The sequence below is a fragment of the Anabas testudineus genome, chromosome 13, assembly GCF_900324465.2.
Source record: "Anabas testudineus chromosome 13, fAnaTes1.2, whole genome shotgun sequence".
NCBI lineage: Eukaryota > Metazoa > Chordata > Actinopteri > Anabantiformes > Anabantidae > Anabas > Anabas testudineus.
In genome coordinates, this window is record NC_046622.1 from 3,682,586 (window position 1) to 3,703,848 (window position 21,263).

The 21,263-nt window shown below is 44.3% G+C and overlaps 1 protein-coding gene across 1 annotated transcript; it reads left to right on the forward strand.

Moving 5' to 3' along the window:
- Positions 1–832: 832 nt before the first annotated feature.
- Positions 833–21,028, forward strand: LOC113168239 (tyrosine-protein kinase receptor UFO). Its single transcript, XM_026369249.1, has 20 exons — positions 833–995; positions 3,479–3,689; positions 4,065–4,165; positions 4,268–4,450; positions 6,647–6,727; positions 6,838–6,953; positions 8,470–8,665; positions 12,762–12,901; positions 13,010–13,154; positions 13,317–13,334; positions 13,914–14,043; positions 14,307–14,398; positions 15,916–16,011; positions 16,385–16,462; positions 16,975–17,067; positions 17,229–17,350; positions 17,907–18,016; positions 18,190–18,349; positions 18,780–18,916; positions 19,175–21,028. Exons 1-20 carry the CDS (start codon positions 833–835, stop codon positions 19,632–19,634), a joined length of 2,832 nt encoding a protein of 943 aa, XP_026225034.1. The 3' UTR covers positions 19,635–21,028.
- Positions 21,029–21,263: the final 235 nt, after the last annotated feature.

Below are 21,263 nucleotides of genomic sequence, written 5' to 3' on the forward strand. Positions count from 1 at the left end.
AGGAGTTTACTTCATGCAGTCAAACTTAAATATGGTCAATGCACAACATTAAGAGTGAGAATGAATTTGTTATAACTTGTGGAAGAGGTTAAACTGAGTCTCACTGATGTAAGAGTCAACATAATTAAAATTCTGCCAGGACAACATGTTATAGATCCTGGTGCTGATTCCCACAGGAGCTGTGCTCAGGTCTGTATCTGCCACAGACGGACACTTTGTTTCAAGCGGGAAACGGGAGATTTACTGGGACATTTGCAACTTCAGGGGTCCGTGTGTAATTAAAAAGCGAATGGGGGATTGTCTTGAGACAATCGGCGTGCCGCAGGGTTCCTCACATCCTCTGAGAAAAGGAGGGAGACTCAGAAGGAGGAGGAGGGTGGAAAGAACTTGAGTTGAGGAATTTGAATCCTGTTTGAAGGGAGAGAGAGAGGGGGGGGAGAAAAAGCCAAGGGAATGTCTGAGGGAGTATGAAGGAGCCGGTGGGCAGGAGAGGCACTGTGGACGACAGACTGCAGGAAACACTGGTTTAAAAATACTCCCTCGGCTGCTAGAAATAGACTCTGGACAATTTAATCAAAGCCGAAACGTTTGGAGCGTCGTTTTCTGTGCGCGTAAAAGTTTAGAGGATAGTTCTCCAGGATCAGCCCTGACGACAGCACAGGGGTTTGAGAAACAAGACCAGTTTTTTTCCACAGTCTGTCTCCAAATAAAAAAGGGAACCGAAACGCCCGGATCCGGTTTGTTTTGGTCTCATCACATTTTCAGCATCAGTTGGAGTCAAAGCTGAACTTTTCCTCCACACTTTGGATCTTTAAGGCGCTGAGATGCGGTGATGGAGTCCGCTGGTGTTTCCAAGATGCCTGCTCGTCTTATGGAGCTCATTTTCAGGGGTGATCTCTTTTCAAGAAAAGCCATGGACAGGTCTAGATGGACCCTTTTGGTCATTACTGTCATTTTATCTGCGTGCGGACCAGTGGCCACCGGAACACTGACCGGTAAGGTTGAAGCTGCACTGAGCAGCAGCAGCTTTTTATTTAATGTTTGTGTTGTTTGTCAAATCAAGAGCAAGGAACACATTACAAACACACACATAACAACGCAATTAGCAATTAGCCAGGGTCGTTTTCTTCTGCTTGTATCCCATTAAATGAGTTTGCTTTGTGGTGGAGAATTTAACCGCAGCTGCAAGTGCGATCATCTGGACAACAGGAGCAAAGTCTGCACTCACAAAGAGCCAAAACAAAGTGATCAGGAAAAAATAAAGACATGGAATCAAGCAGGCTGTGGTTTTTAATACGTGCAATCAAAGTGATAAAGTGGCAGCAGGTAAAAGACTGATGTGAGCATCAAAAAGTCATTTGAAGGACTGTGTTTTTAAGCCCTGATGCATAATGTGTGTTCTTGCTGGGAACTCCAGAGGATTCCCACCAGTTATGACTTCCCCAGAAAACTGTGGGATTGTGAGAGATATATTCCAGACAGGCAAAAGCACACAACTGCAGAAACAATGGCGACCAACTTTCAGAAACCATTAACGTTTTGTAATCCATCAGTTCCTGAAGCGAGTGGCTGAAAACATGGTGTCCACACAGGGCTCCACCTGTCAGCTCATGTGTTTTGACCATTACGGTCACACTGTCTCTCTGGGAGCTGTACTTCTGTCCTTAACAGATGTTTGACAGAGATTACTAGACATCACAGTGATTTATAAGCTCAGACCGGAGAATGGAAGGAGAATCTTTCCTGATGTCTCAGTTCCTATTCGGATGGAGGGCCCAGGAGTGAGTGGATGGGAGAGATGAGGAGGGGTTCAGTGAGGCAAATGCTTTGGTTTGTGAGTCAGAGTTAGTCTGACTCAGACTCTAGCAATGAAGTGATGGATGGGGTACGGGGGCAAGAGTGGAGGAGAAAGAATTGGGAGGGGAGGTGGCAAAATGTGTAGCGATGAATCCAAAGAATGGAATAAAAAGGGGGTAAATGAGAAAAGGCCAAAGGTGTGGGAGTGAATGCAGGGGCTGGATTACGTAGCTTTAAAAAGCCAAAAAGATAAAGGAGGGAGTGGAAGGAGGATAACTACTCCGACTGTGTCGGGTATTTTTGGTATGTGCACGTCGTCTGACATTTAACATCTGAGCATTTTCCATGAGAGAGAGGAGTAAATACGGGTTGGAAGGAGAGAGATGGTTAAAAAACGGATGGGAATTCAGGAGATCAAAGGGAGGGGACGGAGTAATTAAGCACAAATGAATCAGCAGAGACAGGCCACACACACACACACACACACACACACACACACACACTGACACAGTTTGGCCACGGCCTGCTCTCACTGTCCGCCGCTGAATTCTCATAAAAGGTTTACAAGGTTTATTATTACATGAATGCAGCACTAAGAGACAGACACAGAAAGTAGGGCTGTTTTTCTTCAGTGTGGCACAGAACAAAGTCAGAGCCGTGCAGATTCTTGAAAGAGCTCAGCCAAGCTTAAAAATGAAGAAAGGGATGACTTTTAACACCGAAAAGGGAGGCAGCGAAGCAGAGCCTCAGCGGGCCCCTTCACTTATTACACACAAGCTTTAAAAATGTGTGTGTTTGTGTGTAGATTAGGTACATTTACAGAATCAAGAAGTAAAACAGCTTCTTCCAGTATGTGTTTTCTACATCACAGGTCTGCTGTCAGCAGCTGAATTATTTGTGTTTATGCGTGTTCGTGTGAGATATGTTGCAGCAGAGGCCTCTGGGGTCACAGTGAAAGAGTCAGAGGTTGAAGGTCGGCCATCAAATAGACTTTGAGTGTGGGTTGACAAGCTTGGGAAAATCTGTACAAGTATCACACAAGTGTGATTTATTATTGTCCTGAAATCCATGGAAATAAGCCAAGTTGGAATCAAATGATTTTACCCTGTATCTGTTTTATCCAGCGAAGCAGTTATTAACCAGGCGCAGGGATGTGTAGCATTTTTATTTGATGCTGTAAAAGACAGAGAAAGAATCCAACAGGAGGACGTTCTGCTCCTCATATGTATGTGTCCCTGCGACTTTGTGTTTGAACAGAAATCAAGGCTGTGACCCACAACTGACTCACAGACATCTTGGCAGACGAGCTGCAGTCCTATCATTGTTGAGTGAGAGAAACCCTGGATTTGTTTAGTGTTTGTGTTGCGCTGTCTGTGCTCTGTCACACCGTCCTCTGACAAGGAGCCTTTGTCCCCATTAGCTCTGTCCTTCTCAGGTCAGTCCCCCTCTCAGTGAGACACAAGATAACTCAGGACTCAATCCAAAGACGGTTTGTCATAGATAAACTCAGGGTTTACCTGCTATTATCACAGCTCAGCGACGGCACAAACCTTATCATGGTGTAACTATTAGATGATTAATTAATAAATATTGGAAATCAATGCTGTATATGTGTAGCGTCTTCTAGTGACTGGCATAAAAACCAACGCCCGCTCCTGTTTCTTCCATTTCTTAATCAAAGGTGTGGAGTTTGAGCAGAGTCCTGCTATTGTCATCTCTTCACTGGGGAAATCTGTTAAGCTGGACTGCACCCTCAAGGCTACAGGGAGTGAAGAAGATGATCCGCCAGATGTGCTTTGGCTGAGAGACGCTGTGCCACTTCAGTATGCAGACACCAACCAGTTCCAAGTTCTTACTGGCAGCAACAGTTGGACGATCATGAGCACGCTGAGGTAGGCGGCAGTTTTCTAAATTCAGTGCATGAGATTTAATGATAAAGGTTCATCTGGCGTGAGGCGGCCACACCTCCCTGAAATATGTCCACTGTGTGTCGCGTGTGATTGCACTTATTTCTTGTTCATCCACCTTTCAGCTAGCTTAACAAGTAATGTTGCTGGATTAGTTCATTTCCAGCCAATATGAAGCGCTTTAAAATGACGTGTGGTCCAAAGTGCTGTAGCTTCATATATTTAATTCTTGTATGATGGGGTGGCAAAATGTGAAAGGACAGTAATCAGGGTCTGTGCATCGTTCTGCCTCTGTCTTCCTGTTCTACCAGTTTGAAACCTGTCAAATCAAACCCTTTACACTCTTTACACCCTTTACAGTATTGAGAAAGTCGAGCTTTCCGACATGGGCCACTATCAATGTGCTGTTCTATCAGGAAGCCACCAGATTTTGTCTAAAGAGGGTAGCATTCAGCTGGAGGGTGAGTTCATCTCCAGCTTCCTGACATACAAAGACACAGCTACAGTGCTACAGTCTGTTTTATTCGGATTGATGAAGTCTGATTCAGATCATTCTTTCTCAGGCCTCCCTCATTTCTCTGTGGAGCCCCACCACATGTCTGTCGTGGCCAACGTATCTCTGAGCCTCAGCTGTGTGGCCCACGGCCCTCCGGAGCCTGTCAGCGTCATCTGGCTGCAGGACGGTGTTCCTCTCAACAAGCTGACGGACCCCGTGGCCCTGTCACCCTCCACACTCAACCTCACAGGTATCAACTCACTCAGCTCTCAACATTGATCCGTGATCAATAAACACAACCGAGACTGGGACTATTTCATTATTTAGTCCTAAAATATGAATGATGAAAACAGAGCTCAAGGCGAGAGATACATAAACACAGAAGCATAGAAATTCTCACATTTATCTGAAATCAGTAAATGTTGGTCATTGCTGTTTAATAATTGAATTAAATTATCTCATTTCTTAGCACAGCCTTAGTTACGATAAGACGATGCTGTCAGCAGTTTGTGGCTCCAAGTAGCCGAGTTTTCAAATGACTCAAAACAAGACTATTTCAAAATCATCTCCATTTAATCCATTTTGGTTGATTACGGCTTCAAAAGCTGCACAACAACGATCATGTGTAGTTTCAAAGACTTTCAAATCCCCCTTCCACTACTAAATAACCACCCTCCCCGGAGAGACCAGCCTGGCTGGCACACTGCCGCTGGGTCCACTAAGGACATGCCTTGTGGTTGTGTGGTTGGTGAGTAGAGGCAGAGCAGCCGGCACAAAAGACACTGGCAGAAGTAAAATAGATGAACAGAGGATAAAGAAAGATAAAAGAAAGACACAGAAAAGGGGGGAGGGCTCTGTTAGTGCCTGAATGCAAACCAGCTGGGTGCCAGATAAGTACAGTAGGAGGAGGACAGGCAGAGCAGCCTGAGTCAGACAGAGAGAGGGAGGTTGGTTGAAGGATCTGGTTTGACTCATCAGAGCACACTGCCTGGCGCTGACCAGAGCCGAGTTGACGGTAACCTACAGTCACATCTGTGGTATGGGCAGCTGCTCTGGCAGACCGTAGGTCCAAACCAAGGAAAACAAGAAATCCTTCAGTGGGCCCACAATGAGAAATGATACAAACCAATAAGGAAGCAAAGACTGCACATGTCCCTGTTCCTTCAAGTTTAGTTGGTAGTTTCTATTCACATGTGATGGACAGCACAGGAACCAAAGCTCTGTTTAGTTCCTATTTCACCATTTTTAGGATAGAAAGCAAATGAGAAAACAGCTTAATATTCTTTCAGCTTTTCAAAAACATTTCAGGGCCTTAAATCCATTTTCGGGTGCTGTGTCATGTTGGTATGTTTTAGGATCTCTGCCCTCAAGTCCACTACTGATTCTGAACTGTTGACCCTGTTAACACGCCTAGTGACGCCAGCTTTTCTGGAGGCATTGAGACTTTTCTCTGACTTATATCTTTCTAAATAAATAGAATATTTTTGTATTTTGGATTGTTGCAACGGATTATGACATTCTCAGCTGCTGTGTTGTGGTTTGCTGATGGGGAAGGAAAGAGACAGGAGGACGAATGGCGCAATCTCGAGATGGCCTGACGAGCAGTTCATTCACCCACACAGCCAGTGGTCCTCCCTCACTCCTCCCTCTCCTCGCTTCCTCTCTCACAGCCCCATCACTTCACCACGAGAGGACCGTACCCCCTGTTCTTTTTCCGGCCACAAAACAATGGAGGCATGGTGCCGTCAGCGCAGAGCCGCACACTGTGGGGCTCTGTGTTTGTGGCTGATTGACAATGTTGTGGTGTTAGATAACAGGGCTAAAACTTAAATGTCACATGTTTTGGTGTGTTTGTGTGTGTGTGTGTGTGTGTGTGTGTGTAAGCCTGTGTTTTGCTGTGGAATGACTGGAGTGTGTGAGCAAGCTGTGAGTCACTGGTTATTGTCGGCGTGAGTCACAGCGTTTTGCCCCCTTTCAGAGGAGCCCCAGCCTCTCGAAGGCAGCAGCTCAGCCTTTTACACCTGGACCTCAACACGACTGCTCTGTCTGTTCTGAAAGCCACACGGCAAAAAACTGGTCTTCTTCAAATTTTCAGTTTCAAATTAAGAACAAGTGGCAGGAATTTAAGATGAGTTGATATGAGGGGAAGGTTAGATGAGGTTGATAAAGTTAAATTCTTTCTCTTTAAAGTCTGCCCATGAGACTTAATATACCAAATTGGTCCTATTGTGTATGTCTGTCTCTCAGAAGTGTGCTCTCACATCAACAAGCACATACTAACCCTAAAACTATTAGCTCACAGCATTCTCACTTCAGTTTGAACCATCACACCCTTTCTCACAGCCACACAATGTGAGACTCAGCATATTCAGCAGGAATTTTTGGTCTCAAAAGACCGTAAATGTTCCCACTTCACACATGCGTGTTGTTCCGTCTTTCCGTCCAGGTTTGAACAGGACCAGCACCTTCTCTTGTGAAGCCCATAACCGTAAAGGTGTGGCGACCTCTGGGTCTGGGACCATCACTGGTAGGTGTCACACTGCAGCAGCAGCCCCTCTATTAGCCCTCTTCACCTGTTTTGATTCAGTCTTTCTTGTTTAAAATGGTTAATTACACAGTTCTTCTTTCTTTTTTCAGTTCTCCCATCTCAGCCACACAATCTGAGAGCTGTAGAAATCACTCAGACCAGTTTCCATCTATCATGGCAGCCTGGTTTCGGGGGCGACTACCCAATAATGCGCTGCTCTGTTCAGGTGAGACCACCTGAGATAAACCTGAGAGGAAAATACCACAACTGGCTAAAAAATCACTCCAGCTGTTTGGATAGCATGTTAAACAAACACATCAGTCACTCTCCTATTGAGCAACGGACTCTGCAGAGCAGTTCTACTCCTTTCTAGCTAATTTCATAGAAAAGAGAGCTTGCTTCTCTTTTCTTCTCTTAACTCATCCTCTACCCCTCCCAGCTTTATTCATGTACCAGTAGATCATGTTTCACGCTGGGAAAGTGGCCTCCTGGACCCATCTTACGTAGCGCCACTCCCTCCCTCTCTCTCAGTTAGTGTCTCTCTGCCACTATCCTGCTCTGTGGCCGTTACAGCTCGTATTAGAGGAGGAACATTTTCCCCTGAAGAAGGGAGCAGTGCAGCACCACCCCTAAACGTCTGGTTCTAATAAAGCTGCCCCTCATACCTCTTGCTGTTCTCACCCTCCGAAGGGAACAAGGCGAGGGGCCGGCGTTAGCAGAATGGGGCAAAAAATGGGATTTTAACCGTTGATTGTGTGGTGAAGAAAAACCTGAAAAGGACCACAGAGCAGAAAAATATCACTGTATGAAAGAAAGAAACAAAGAAAGAGGAGAAAGAACAAAAGACAAAAGACAGAGAAAGTTGGTTAATGAACAGAGGACAAGGCAGTGGCAGCAGGTATTGTGGGTTGTGAGCAACACGAGGGGAATGCAGCCTCCAGTGTGACTCAGGGCTGAGTGTCCAGTTTGATCTAACACGCTTGTTTACAGACTGGACGGTGATTCATGAAGTCAAAAGTGACTTCTCTCACACACAAACACACATCCATAAACTCTTCATTCATACAACTAAATATTCTTTGGAATCACACACCATGAGTCAAACTCACCGTACAGCTTCTGGTTTTTTGCATACTTGTCAAACTTGTCCGTAACCTCGCCTGCTCACAGACACACACACACACACACACACACCCAACCTGTTTGTGTGGCTGATTGTTTGGTCTATTATTTATAAGATTTCATTACTGTAAAGCTCATACTGTGAAGTGCAGCTCGTAGCCTGCAGGAGCCCTTTGCTAATGAGTAATGCAGCAGAGAACAATAGTCCAGACCAGGAACTTTAATGTGGTTTTGAAATTGCTTCAGTGAAGGATTTTTCCTGCCTCATGTTCCTCTTTAAACGTGTTTACCACAGAGTGTTTGCAGAGGCAGCAGGTTTCTGCCTCTGATTTTTGGTTAATGAGTTCTGCTTGCATTGCACCTTGCTGAGATCGAGTCATGTTCAAAACAGCAAACAGAACAGGTTTCACATAATGTTTGGCAATTAGCGCTTAATGACCGGCCCCTTCCACAACATTATACACAGACCTTAACCTCCTGTCTGTTCTTCTATAACAGGCAGTTACTGCACATATGGGCAAACATAACGCTAAGAGAACAACTTAACTTAATACTATTCTATAAACATAAATAATGTTCATTATTTTAAAGTTGTTTTTTTGTGTGTGTGAATGTTGCAGGCCAAACATTTAGGAGAGTCCTTCACTGCAGGCCCAGATATGATGATTCATAATCAGAATGTGAACATCCCACCAGCCAACCACTTCATCAGGGATCTGGAGCCCCACAGCCTCTATGCTGTCAGGGTGGCCTGTCACAGCAGCCAGGGCCCATCTGACTGGTCACCCTGGGTAGAGCTACGCACCAAAGAAGGAGGTAAGTGAAGAGATGTTAGTTTTCACCCTGGATGTCTTGTGTGTGCACGGGTGTGCACACGTGGGAACACTTCCTCTGAAGCAAATCAAGGTCAAGGCTGTGTTATCAGGCTACTGAGCTCCTCCTACTCCTGCAGCGCACTATAACCAGGACAGGACAGAAGCCACACATTAGCTAGAAGGACAACAGAGCTGCTTTCTAGACTGTTTTGTTCTGTACAAGTGATGACAGATGTGATCATAACTTTACTAGGAAGTAGTTAATGGCTATAATCTTGTTCTGCAGTTTTGTTCTGACTGTCTTTTATGCATTGGGCCTTGTTTGTTTTCTATCTTGCCTCACGTTCACCCTCTGTGGCCCCCAGGGGACAGCTTTCACATGCATGTTGAGGAGAAGTGAAAGGCATATTCTTAATTATCAGGAACAGTGATTGCTCTTTACAAGTATTTTTTGCCACAAGAAACATTTTTTCTGACCTTGTTTGTAGCTGATTTTAATTCACAGCAGGCCGGCTTTTCCGTTTTACATTTTCAGTTTGTACGAGCCTTATTGAGAACATACTGTATGAAAATCATGTTACAGTGCACCGTCAATCACAATACTCCTTCCTGTGCCCCTTCAATGTAGTCTGTGTCATGAAGAAAACCAGACACGAGTCACTGTAGCTCTGTGAACCCAGTTCAAATGTAAACTCTTAAGGTTAAGACTGGTATTGAAGGGACAGAGTAGGTGGAGACAGAGACAGGGAGAGGGAAGGAGGGTGAAGCCCTTCTCCTGAAAGGCTTCAGTAAAGATCGCAGCACTCTGTCCAAACTGTAATGCTAGGCTGCTGTGTTTGAGTTTAAACTGAGGTGGGATTTTCCATGCCAGCTCATGCTGTCTCTATCCCTGGATGAATAGCAGTGGAAATTGCGTATACTAAGTGGAGCGATATGCCACGGGAGGGACGACGGGGGCTTTCCATAATGAAAGCTGCTTATACTCCAAAAACAGCGTAAACACAGCGTTTTCATGAACAGAAAAAAAGGAGAAGCAGCTCTCTTCGTATTGTCATAATAGAGAAGGACACAACGTGGTTTTGGACGATTATGGTTACAGTCGGGATTTTTAACTTTCAGTTCTTTATTTAACAGAGTTTTGGTTATCTATGTTTCGTTTCAGTCAAAAACTTTAGGTTTGCCAAATTATAAATTCTACAATTTCCCTTTTATAGTTTTCCTTTGCCTCAGCCTCTCTCCCTACACTTGTCTAATGAGAATGAAAAAACAGAAGATAAGATTCAGCTGCTGGTCACATTTAGTTCAGGAGCCACTGAAGGTCAAAGGGAATGAGCGAATGAAGGGGAGAGGTAGACGACGGCTCCCGGCCCAGCCATATTTTCCACTTCTTTCCCTTTGGTTTCAGTGCTGAACCCTCACAACACTCCCACAAAGCTCCTTGCTCTGAGTCTCTTTCAGCTCTGTTTGTTTCTCATTAATAAATTGTGCAGATATATGCTGCACAATCTTTTACGTGTGTGATCCTGGCACAGACATCACACTTGCTGCTCTTTAATTCTTAAGCTTTTCAATTTATTACAGATCCCACTCTTTCTCCTGCCAGGTCTCTTTTGTTCTCACATAAATTCTCCTTTTCCCTCAAGTAGATTATCTTACTCTCAATTTGTGGCACAATTATTTTCTTATCTCAAATCCTGTTAATTTATTTCATTTGTCTCTAAATAAGTTGAACAAGTTATTTTCTGGATTCAGTCTTGCATCCTCGCTCCTTCGTCTGTCTCTTCCCCTCTTTTTTGACCTCAGATGAGCAGTGATTTCCTTTTTCAGAGCACACAGCTAGACACTGTGGGAAAAAAACAAGACAGCCTGTTAATGGTTGGAGTAGGCAAGGAATTGAAGGAGGAACAGGGAAATGGAGGAAAGGGAGCTTTAAGAAAGCACTCACTTTGCTATTTTCCCAAAGCCTACTATTTTCCCCAGAGGATGAGAGAGCATGGAAAGAGGGGGGCTGGTCAGTGGGAGAGGAAGCAAGATGACCCGTGTCATCCTCCAAATCCTAAAGCTGTGTTTTCCATATACAACACTGTACAATGTGCAAGTTAATTTAGCTTTTGCTTCCTATGGATCTTTCTACACAGAAGAAAGTGAAAGGTGCAACATCTCTACTAACTACTACTAGTATTATTGTGCACTTATATAGTTTGTTACACTGAAAAGCCAACTAAGTGACCTCTCATTCCCTCGACATATTTGTTACATCACATCTGTCTGTACCTCTCTAAGGACGCCAGGATTAATCCCGAGTTGCGGGACACCCAAACTCATCGTCCTGATGGAAGTGAGTCATGATGACTTGGCATGGTTCACACGTGTGACATTTAATACTGCTGTCAGCAGAATGCACCCATAATCACTAAACGACTCCATCTGGTAAAGTCGCAAAGATTGAAATAAGGTGCATGTCCTTAAATGTTGTGACAATTTTGATGACACTTACATTTGTGCTCTGACTGATCTGCGAATCGTGTTTCCTGTGTAGTGCTGAGTTCGTTTTTATTTATGGGGAACAGACTTTAGATCTAAGGTTGTGAGTCAGTTCTTGGCTAAAAAATTCTTCCAACTTTTCCAGCCACATGTTGGCCTGCACACTGCACACACTGAGCAGACGTGATGAAGGTCGAAGCGACATTAAAATGCTTCCAATCATGGTTTTCTGACACTGCTTCTTCTCTAGCAGCGCACAGAGGGATGTGAAACAGTAGTCTACCACTGATGCAGATGTTACCCTCTGCTGCTGTGAACTAATTGTGGCTCAAAAGTGTTTGTTTCTCAGCTCTGTGCCAAGAGTGGTCTGCTTTCATGTGGCAGACAAATTAAAAGCATCACGCATTTTTCTCCTATATTACACATTTCAGAAACTGCACCAGCACACATTCTTTTTAAAGCTTTTTAAATCTTGCAACTTTTTCCAGTGAGAAATAAAAAGACACTGAGACTTTTCCTACACAACGTTTGACAAAACATCTCTGTTCACTTGAACTCGAGAGACATTACAACACAGAGGGCAGAGAGCGAGAAGAAAACTTGGAAACAGGGAGATGGAATAATGTTGAAGAGATGAAGAGGGGAGGAGAAAGAGAGAAAAGAGAGTGGGTAAGCAACAAAAAGAGGGTAGAGAGACCAACAAATGACAGAGCATAGGTGGAGACAAACTGCTGGAATTAACTTGACTTGGAGGTTGTTTTTGTTGCTGCTGGCAGGCAGTACAGGGACCACATGTGGAAACAATCACCCGCCAAACGCTTCCTGATAACATCATCCATAGGCTGGGCCATGTTTCCCAGACTCTCACTGACTCGCTGTGTGTGTGTGTGTGTGTGTGTGTGTGTGTGTGTGTGTGTGTGTGTGTGTGTGTGTGTGTGTGTGTGTGTGTGTGTGTCCAGCTAGTTTCTGTGACTTTGTAAACCTTCACAGTGAGTGAGAAGCAAAGACAAAGAGCGCCTTAACTCAAACACCAACCATGGAAATAAGCACTGTCGTCTCCTTGTGAAAAGGTTCTTGGATTTCTTTACTATCCAAAAGCCACAATCACACAAACACAGTCATTCACATACGCAAATTCCTCACACTATTTCTAGCATGTTATTCAGCTAAGTTTTTTCCTCCACTGGGTATTTCTGCTGCCAGCAGCCTTTTTTCGCTCTCTGCTCCTGAGAGCCAGTAAAGAAAAGGGTAGATAGGAGAGAATAATGCAGAAACAGGGATGGACTGAAGAGGAGGAACAGCAGGAAGGCAGGAGACACAGGCCTCGGCTTGTGTTGATCTAAGCTCGTCCAACCACTCTGACACAGAGAGTGCACTGGCTTCTGAGCTCAGCTGTGTGTGATGCCCTGAGGTAGCTTGTTTTGTCCTAATAAAGCTGCATTCTCCACATTCTCTAGCATCTTCTCCATCCAGCTGTTGAAGTTATCCACACCCTAGAGGCTCCAGGCTGTCAAAACAACACATGCCTGGTCAACCCATAGTCCACTGGCCTTTGCACCACAGCAGACTCACACCTAACACCTGTAACTGTTCTGTTGCGTTCTGTGTTTCAGTGCCAGACAACCCACCTGTTAACGTGACCGCGGTGCTAAACGGGACAGAGGTGCTGATGACGTGGGAGGAGCCACCAGGGAAGCTGAATGGAGAACTGCAAGGCTACATGGTGGAGTACAGCACACCTGGCACCCAGCAGGTGAGTCAGAGCAACATATCCACACACAAACTAGTTCAACAGGGACGGTATGTGAATATATGTCCGATCTGCTTGACACTAATTCTCCGTCTTTTCCTCTGTTGACAGTTGCTTGTGGATACTGGATTGGACACTGAGCTCTTAATCAACCTGACTGTCCCCTTGTCCAATGTGTCTTTTCGAGTTTGTGCCTACACAGGGGCAGGTCAAGGACCCTGGACGCCCACGCAGACTCTCACCCTTATTGCACCTGGTTAGTGTAAAAAAATACTAAGAAGAATGTGAGATGTAGTTTTCATAATCTGTATTTCATGTGAAGTCTTCAACTATCTTTCATTTTACAATAGAAAGACGGTGTTTTTCCCTGGTAGTTGAAATATTGACATAATTTCTGCTTTCTCTTTTATTCCCACAGAGATTGGGGAATTTCGAGGTGAGTACTGACTGGCTTTGCACATGCAGACCTATAAACACGCTCTCCTGTGACCCCTCAGAGCGGCACAGGACAACACAGTAACAGCAGAAGTGAGCTCATGGTGCTTTCGCCACCAGAGGACTTCTCTTTCTTATTATCTGTCACTGGTTCCTTCCTTTTTCAGAAAAAAGGAAAGAAGGGAAAAAAGAGAAGAGAGGATCTAAGAGAGACAGGAAAGAGGAAGAGGGGTGTGGGAGTGAATGGGGAGACGCGTCATAAATATTTATAACAGGCAGGAACAGTGTAGCATCTCTGCTTAGTCTAAATGAGCCAGACGGACAATTCAAACAACAAGAATGGGAGATAAAAAGAAAAAAGGAACAGGGAAAGTTGGGGGAGGACGTGTGTGAATGAGAGGGAAAACAGTAAATGGAGGTTGTTTGTATGGAGCAGTAGTTTGCAGAGGGGGTGGGTGGGAGGAAATGTAATGCGAGAGGTGGGACAGAAAGTGCATGTTTTAAAAAACAGAATTAACATTTGACTTTAAAACACTGACATTACTAAACTCTCTGTCTCTGTCCACACCCCTTCTCTCAGGTCCAACATCGCCCCCGGCCTTTTCCTGGCACTGGTGGTATGTGGTGATGGCTATTGCCGGTGCCGTGTCCATAGCTGTCTTCATGGCTGTTTACGTGGCCAAGCTGCGGCGCAAGGAGACGCGCTTTGGGTGTGTAGGCTGTTAGCACTTCACATGGGTGAAAGGGAGGAGCTCGATAACTGTGCCAAACCCCAGAAAAACTTAGTTTTTTCATTTCACTTTCTGGAACTAGTTGACTCACTTGTGCATTTAGATGAAGTGGAAGAAAGACCACCAGTCATCCTCGTGATTTAGGAGCCAGTGCCATGCTTTCAGCTGTGTTTATGCATCTGCTGAACTGACCTTACATTGTGTTTTCCTCAGTTTCATATGATGTGTCTATGTATATACAGAGAGGCGTTTGAACCCATGATGGAAAGCGGAGAGCTGGTGGTAAGATACCGCGCCCGCCGCACCTACAGTCGCAGGACTACAGAAGCAACATGTGAGTTCCTTCCTCTACTTTGGCATGTTCTTCAGTGAGATGACAGTTGTTTCACCTGAGAATAACGTGCCCAAACCTGCCTCAGTCCCCAGGTTAGATAACTTAACTTAGATAAAAAAGGAGCATAATATCTCCTCCTGCCCTGAGTGCATCGGAAGGAAGTGTTCATCAGTCATAACAGTTGAAGTATTTAAGTAATTCAAGACAGGAATTACTGTCGTAGATTGTTTGGTTAATCAACAGTTATGGATTTACTACTATCCACAGTGTTCATTCAGCTTGCTCTAATGTGCAGTAAATCCATTCATCCAGTTACGCTCTGTTCATTCACTTGTGAACAGCAGAATAAAAGGGGGGAGAAAGGAAGTTGAACATGTTAAGATGACATGTATACTCCAGAGGTGGAAGATAACAGCATTTAAATCAGGGAGGAACTGATTTGACCGCTTCAGATGATGAGATTTTAATGTTGTAGGAGGAGTTAAGTAAGATTATTTCTTCTTTAGGGGGGAAAATAGGGAATTTCAAGTCTCATCCAGGTGAAGTGACAACTTCATACTGGTCAAGTACAAGGCAGTAGTTTGCAGCCAGCACCCCCGTGAGTCTTCTCGACTATACACAGAGATACATACCTGTAAACACAGCATACGGACTCACATTTCACACAACTGGGTCACGTGCAAGTTCTGACATTGCCCCTTCTGTGTGCACAGTATTTGTATTAACCTCATACACAAGTTTCAGCTTGCCACAGTCACAAAGGTGGAGGGAGGGGGACAAAAACCAAAGAGTAGGTAACAAGAAAAAAATGCTCAGTGAGTAAAATGAGAAGGGCCAAGGGAAAGAGATGTGCAGATAACGTGTAGTCTGAGCGAATGCTGGAAACGGCATCGGGGATAAAGGAAGTTGTGTCAGCCAATACTCAGGATGTGAATCCTGGAGCTCCACTTATTGCCTGCATTGGCTAATAGATGGTCACGCCAGCATGTGTTGGTACATGCCTGAGGTCTGAGCACATTGTTGTCCAACGCGTGGCAGATTCATAGTGTAGCAACAGCTGGAGGGGGGGGGGGGGGGGGCTCTCTGAGCATGTCATTGCCTTGTCATGTCCTGGCCCAGATGTGAAAACAGAGCTAAAATGTGGAGCGCAGTTTGCTCGCTAGTGACGGCCAGCTGGTTGAAACGGCACCGGGGTATTTAAACCAGCTTTAATCCCCTGACATCATTTCCCCACCTCACCCCGGCAGGATCACAGGGTCATGAAAAAATGGTTTCACTAGTTTTCTGGGTTTATTTAAAATAGTTGGAATAAAAGTGTGATTTTGTGTAAACTGTAGTTTAATTTACAAACAACGAGTCGGGCTTGTTTTAGTTCAGTTAGAGTCTTCATTGTTATTTAGGCCTGGCAGTGTTAATTAACATTTTGTACAACGTGGCTGTTTTTCTCTCTTCTGAGTCGATCATTAAAGGACTTTGTGCTGAAAACACAATTAAAATGTGTTTTTTTTCCTGCTCAGTGAACAGTCTGGGCATCAGCGACGAACTGAAGCAGAAACTCCAAGACGTCATGGTGGACAGACATAAACTCACCCTGGGAAAGACCCTGGGAGAAGGTGATGCTTTGTTTTGTGCATGTTTGTTTTAATGATTTGTAGGTTTCTACTCTAGGACAGTTCAGTTAATATGTAAAGTGTCTGTACAGACAGTGCCTGACCAACAGCAATGTGACAAAGGAATCTGTAAACACTTTTATTTCAGGGTTGGTGCACAGTCAGGACTTAGCTGCAGTGTTTGTTTCCCATTTATCTCCACTAATTTCCATCTGACACCAACATGTTTTGACCCTGGGCACAGTGTAACAGTTGATACCCATGCAGCCCTGTGCTCTGTAGGGTCAGGACACTAACCAGTCCTCACTGTTGTTGGTTGTATATCAAATTGGACATGAGCTGACTTGTTTGATTGTGTTTTAATTTCTTTTTTTAGGGGAGTTTGGCTCTGTGATGGAAGGGCTGCTGACTCACGAGGAGTCTGTTCTCAAAGTTGCTGTCAAGACTATGAAGAGTGAGTAGACTGTAAAAGTGCTTCGCAAACACCACAATGAATCCCTTCTTCTTGGGAACACAGGCCATTTCACCAACAGCCCCGAGGGTCAAACATTATAAAGTGTTTGGGGTAAAAATCTCCACACATAAAGACACAACTTGTGGAAAATCTTGGCAGAAGAAAACGTTGACCCCACTGGAACTGTAGCGCCAAAGTATAGACAATTGTGAAAATCTTACAGAGTTGAAGGGAAAAGATGAATTTCAGAGGAAAAGTACCAGGAGAAAGAGAAGCTCCTCTGTTAGGGTGCCAGTTTAAATCAGTGGCAAAGAAGTTAAAACAAACTTAGTGGTTGAAGCTGCTAACACATATTAATTCATAGTTTCATAAAAGCAGAAACCAAAATGTCATCTAAAATAAAAGATTTCTCACACTGGTAAGTTTAAATCTGGTCGTTAGTGCAGTGTGTTACCCCCTGAGCTACAAAACAAAACCTCATGATGTCACCGCGCCTTCCTTCTCCTCCCCAGTTGCCATCTGTACCCGTTCAGAAATGGAAGATTTCCTCCGTGAGGCTGCATGCATGAAGGAGTTTGACCACCCCAATGTCATGAGGCTTCTAGGTAAGTCAGGATTCACAGGTTACAAAAAAACACCCCATAAACCCCTTATTCCTAGTTTCTTTGTCCAGATTTTGAGATAAAAACACTGGACGTGAAAACAGCAGTGAATGTACTCTATGTATGTAGCTTATGTGCATAATACTGAGTCAGTGTTTTTACAGGTGTGTGTCTGCAGACTGTGGAGAGTGAAGGTTACCCCTCGCCTGTGGTGATCCTGCCCTATATGAAACATGGAGACCTGCACAGCTATCTGCTCTATTCAAGGCTGGGAGACTGTCCTGTGGTTAGTGTCGTTACGATGCACTCCCATGTATATGCACACAGAACAACTCCACACAATTTAACACCTAAAGGAGTTTATGAATTTGTTTGAATGTCTGTCAGCAGAACAGGATCCAAAGTTCAAGATAGATGTATTTATAAGGTTCTGTTACAGTGACTTCCCACCCACACCTTTTTGGCACCAGATACTCTGAGCTCATGAAAACACAAGATGTGTGTGTGTTGTTGCTATCTGTAATTTTACTTATTAATGGATGATGTGGTTTTTTGGAATCGATTGTTGCTATACGCAGTAAGTCCCCGAGGAGCCAGGTTGAGAAACACAACCCTAATCAAAACAAGATTTCTACAGAATCTTGAAGCGGTTCTGCAAACACTCAAAAACCACAGTGGTGCCAAACTCCGTTTGGGTTTTTTTTTTTTGGTTTTGGTTTTTTTTTTAGTATCTGGAGCAAGGAGCATTGGGTACACACTGATCTTTAAAGAGGTGGCTTCTAGCGCCCTCTACTGTGCACATGTGTGAATAAAACCTTCATTCTCTCTGTGATTTCTTGCAGTACCTCCCATCTCAAATGCTGGTTAAATTTATGACTGATATTGCCCGAGGGATGGAGTACCTCAGCAACAAAAACTTCATCCACAGAGATCTCGCTGCTCGCAACTGCATGTAAGCACAACTTCTGCTTCCATTATTTCCCCTCTCAGTTCCTACATGTGCTCTCACTTGTGCTAAATTCAAAATAAATGCTTATATAACGCAGGAGAAGCGTGACAAAGAAACTGCAAAGCAGCTATAGCTTTCAATAAATGTATTGTGGTTGTTTTGCCTCTTTACCTCAGGCTGAATGAGAACATGAATGTATGTGTGGCCGATTTTGGCCTCTCCAAAAAGATCTACAACGGGGACTACTACAGGCAGGGGAGGATCTCCAAGATGCCCGTCAAATGGATCGCCATCGAAAGTTTGGCTGACAGAGTCTATACCACAAAGAGTGATGTGGTGAGTTCACGTACATGTTTGTCAGTGTCTGACTCTTTATGTGGTTTAGTTAAAACAAAGGTTGTGGTCAAACTCCATAATTTCAATGGGCTGTCTGAGGTTTTCAGACTTCACTTGAGGGTTATAGTTAAAATCAGGTTTATGTGGGTTAGCACAAAGGTTACAGTAAGATATTTAGTTAGGGCTAACAAGAAAAGGCTGGAGAGCTACGGCACAAAAGCACATCAACAATAAACAGTCCAGTGAGGGACTGAAACAGGCTGGCGTTCAGTATTTGCTCTGGTGGATGATAAGTAAATAGATTGTAGGTGAGTAGAGGAAACAGGGAAGTGACTCTATGTGGGCAGCAGGTCAGGGAAAAAGAGTTCCACTTCAAACTGATAAAAATCAAGTTTTGAATCCATAATTCACCTCTCTCTCTCTCTCTTAGTGGTCGTTTGGAGTCACCATGTGGGAGATCGCTACTCGGGGCCAGACTCCGTACCCTGGGGTCGAAAACAGCGAGATTTATGATTACTTGAGACAGGGAAACCGTCTCAAACAGCCCCCAGACTGTCTGGACAGCATGTGAGTGTCGGCTCCTTTGCTGCACATTCCTCACAAAACTCACTCAGCTGCTGATTAAATACTTTCGCGATCTTTTCCTCCTGATTAGAAGTACATTTTTCTTTGAAGCAATCAAGGTTAGACATTCAAGATTCTTAAAGATTAATCAGACTTTAACTGAACCACGTTGTTCCAACATAGAAGCCTGCAAACTTCCTCATGTTTTAACATTGTTAAACATTAAATATATTATTAATATTGGTCTTTTGTTTTATCCAGCTACTCCCTGATGTTCTCCTGCTGGCTGCTGAGCCCAAAGGACAGACCGTCATTTGAGTCTCTACGCTGTGAGCTAGAAAAGGCCCTCGAGGATCTGCCGGACACCCAGGACCCTGATGAGATCCTCTATGTCAACATGGACGAGTCTTCAATGGAGCTTGGGGCCGTCGGTGGTCGTGACCCGACTGGGGGGGCACCCCCGCTCTGCCTGAAGGGCCTGGACTCTGTGACCACAGTGGAGGTCCACCACCCCAACCGCTACGTCCTCTGTCCCCAACACGAGACCAACCGGGCCCTCTCAGACTCCCTGGAGAGCCTGGACATGCCGGTGTCATCCTCCACAGCCACTCTGCCTCTACAGACGTCCCTCCACTCCACACCCAACCCCACCCGAGCTACCACGCCGACTGTTGAGCTGATGGAGGACAGGGAAGCGTCCAGGAAACTTCCCTGGCAGTGATGGCTTCACTCTTAACTTCACTACCAAAGTGTGCCATCCTATCACTCCAGTCCGAGCTCTAGATCCAGCCTCCTGCTACTGACTGTTAGAAACCTAATGTGCCCATACACACAGTACATATTTTGCACAAATACACTCAAAGACATTCCAAGGAAGTCAAGGTTTGGGATTATTTCAGTCCCCTCTTCTCTAAAATGAGCACATTTCCAAGTCAGTGTAAAGATTGAAGTGTGACTCCCATAAAAACACTGACTGCGGTACAATCTGAGAAATTAATTACCAGTTGCTTTAGCAATAAATTACCAGCACAACTACCTGTGATCAGCAAAGGGCTCTTCTTCAAGTTATTAAGCTAGAAAATAAATCCACTATCTCTGTGAAACCAGCTCAGACACTGCCAGACACGATCTACAGCTGAACAAACTCAGGAGCGTGAAGTTCCCAGTGAGTAAGTCCTCAAACCACCTGAGAAAACTGTTCCTGTCATGGTGGAACCTCATCCAGCTGAAGCCCTGCTCCCGTGTGACTCAGAGCAAAACTAAGCTGAGGATTAATTGGAAAGGAAGGTGATTATTGAAGGTGAAAACAGCTGGGTTGTTGACATAAAGTAGGTTCATGAAGGACAACTACGAAGATTTTTAGGTTCAAGACCTCTGGTAGCAACAGAATGAAATAAGAAATGAAAAACTAGAGAATGAAGTGATAACCAAATTCCACTGCAGGCTTTAGAGACTTCATGTGAAACTGTTAATGAATGAATCAGAAATCACAGCGTGGTGTGATCTCCTGAAGTTTCACTGTAAGGCAACTTTTTCCTCATTGACACGTGAGACTCCGGTTCAAGTCCTGATTGAACTAGTCTATACATGTTGACCATAACTCAGGAACCTGAGATTTTGCTGTACAGGGACAGAGGTACTGGTCAAATCAAGACGGTACAAATACACAGAGGTAGGCAGACGACTAAGACTAAGGGCAGGTACACAGAATGGGGTTATTCAAGGAAAATGGTGGGATAAGCTCCTCAACTTTACTGTTGGCTAAAGCACAGTGTTATTAGACATTTTGTCATTTTTTCATGCTGATTTTTGTTTTTTTACCACTTTGCACTAATGTTCTTATATCATTGTACGTGTACAGTTTGTATATCGTTCATTCTTTTTCATTGCGTGTCCTAATTCGTCCTGTAGAGTAGACGACTCTCATGAAATCTGTTCACATGGAACAACTCGCATATTCATCAAGGCGAAGAACGAGGCCTGTGAAAGCGTTAAACAAGACTGGGAGAGTGGGAAACGGGACTTAACCTCATCATCTGACGTCTTTTATTTGGAGATATTTTTGTTGCTTGAGGTTTAGCACTGTAAATAGAAGTCTGTACCAGAGGCAGAAAGCCACAACTGAAAACCAAACAGGAGCGAAGATCATCTAAACCTCTGTGTAGAGGACGATCACCAGCTGCAACTTCACATCATGCATGCACTTATTTTTTATATATATATGTATATATGTTTAATTGTGTTTATTATTCTGTCATTTGATGGACTCGACCATAATCCAACACACATCTTGGGAGAATTTTCAAATGAGGCGCTGTGTTGTACACATCAGAGGTACTTATATATGAGA

Excerpts from the sequence above, each read along its gene's own strand:
- LOC113168239 (XM_026369249.1), top strand. The coding sequence starts at position 833 with ATGGAGTCCGCTGGTGTTTCCAAGATGCCTGCTCGTCTTATGGAGCTC. Across the intron at positions 6,728-6,837 it reads TGGGTCTGGGACCATCACTG|TTCTCCCATCTCAGCCACAC; the intron begins GTAGGTGTCACA and ends TTCTTTTTTCAG. Across the intron at positions 16,463-16,974 it reads TGCTGTCAAGACTATGAAGA|TTGCCATCTGTACCCGTTCA; the intron begins GTGAGTAGACTG and ends TCTCCTCCCCAG.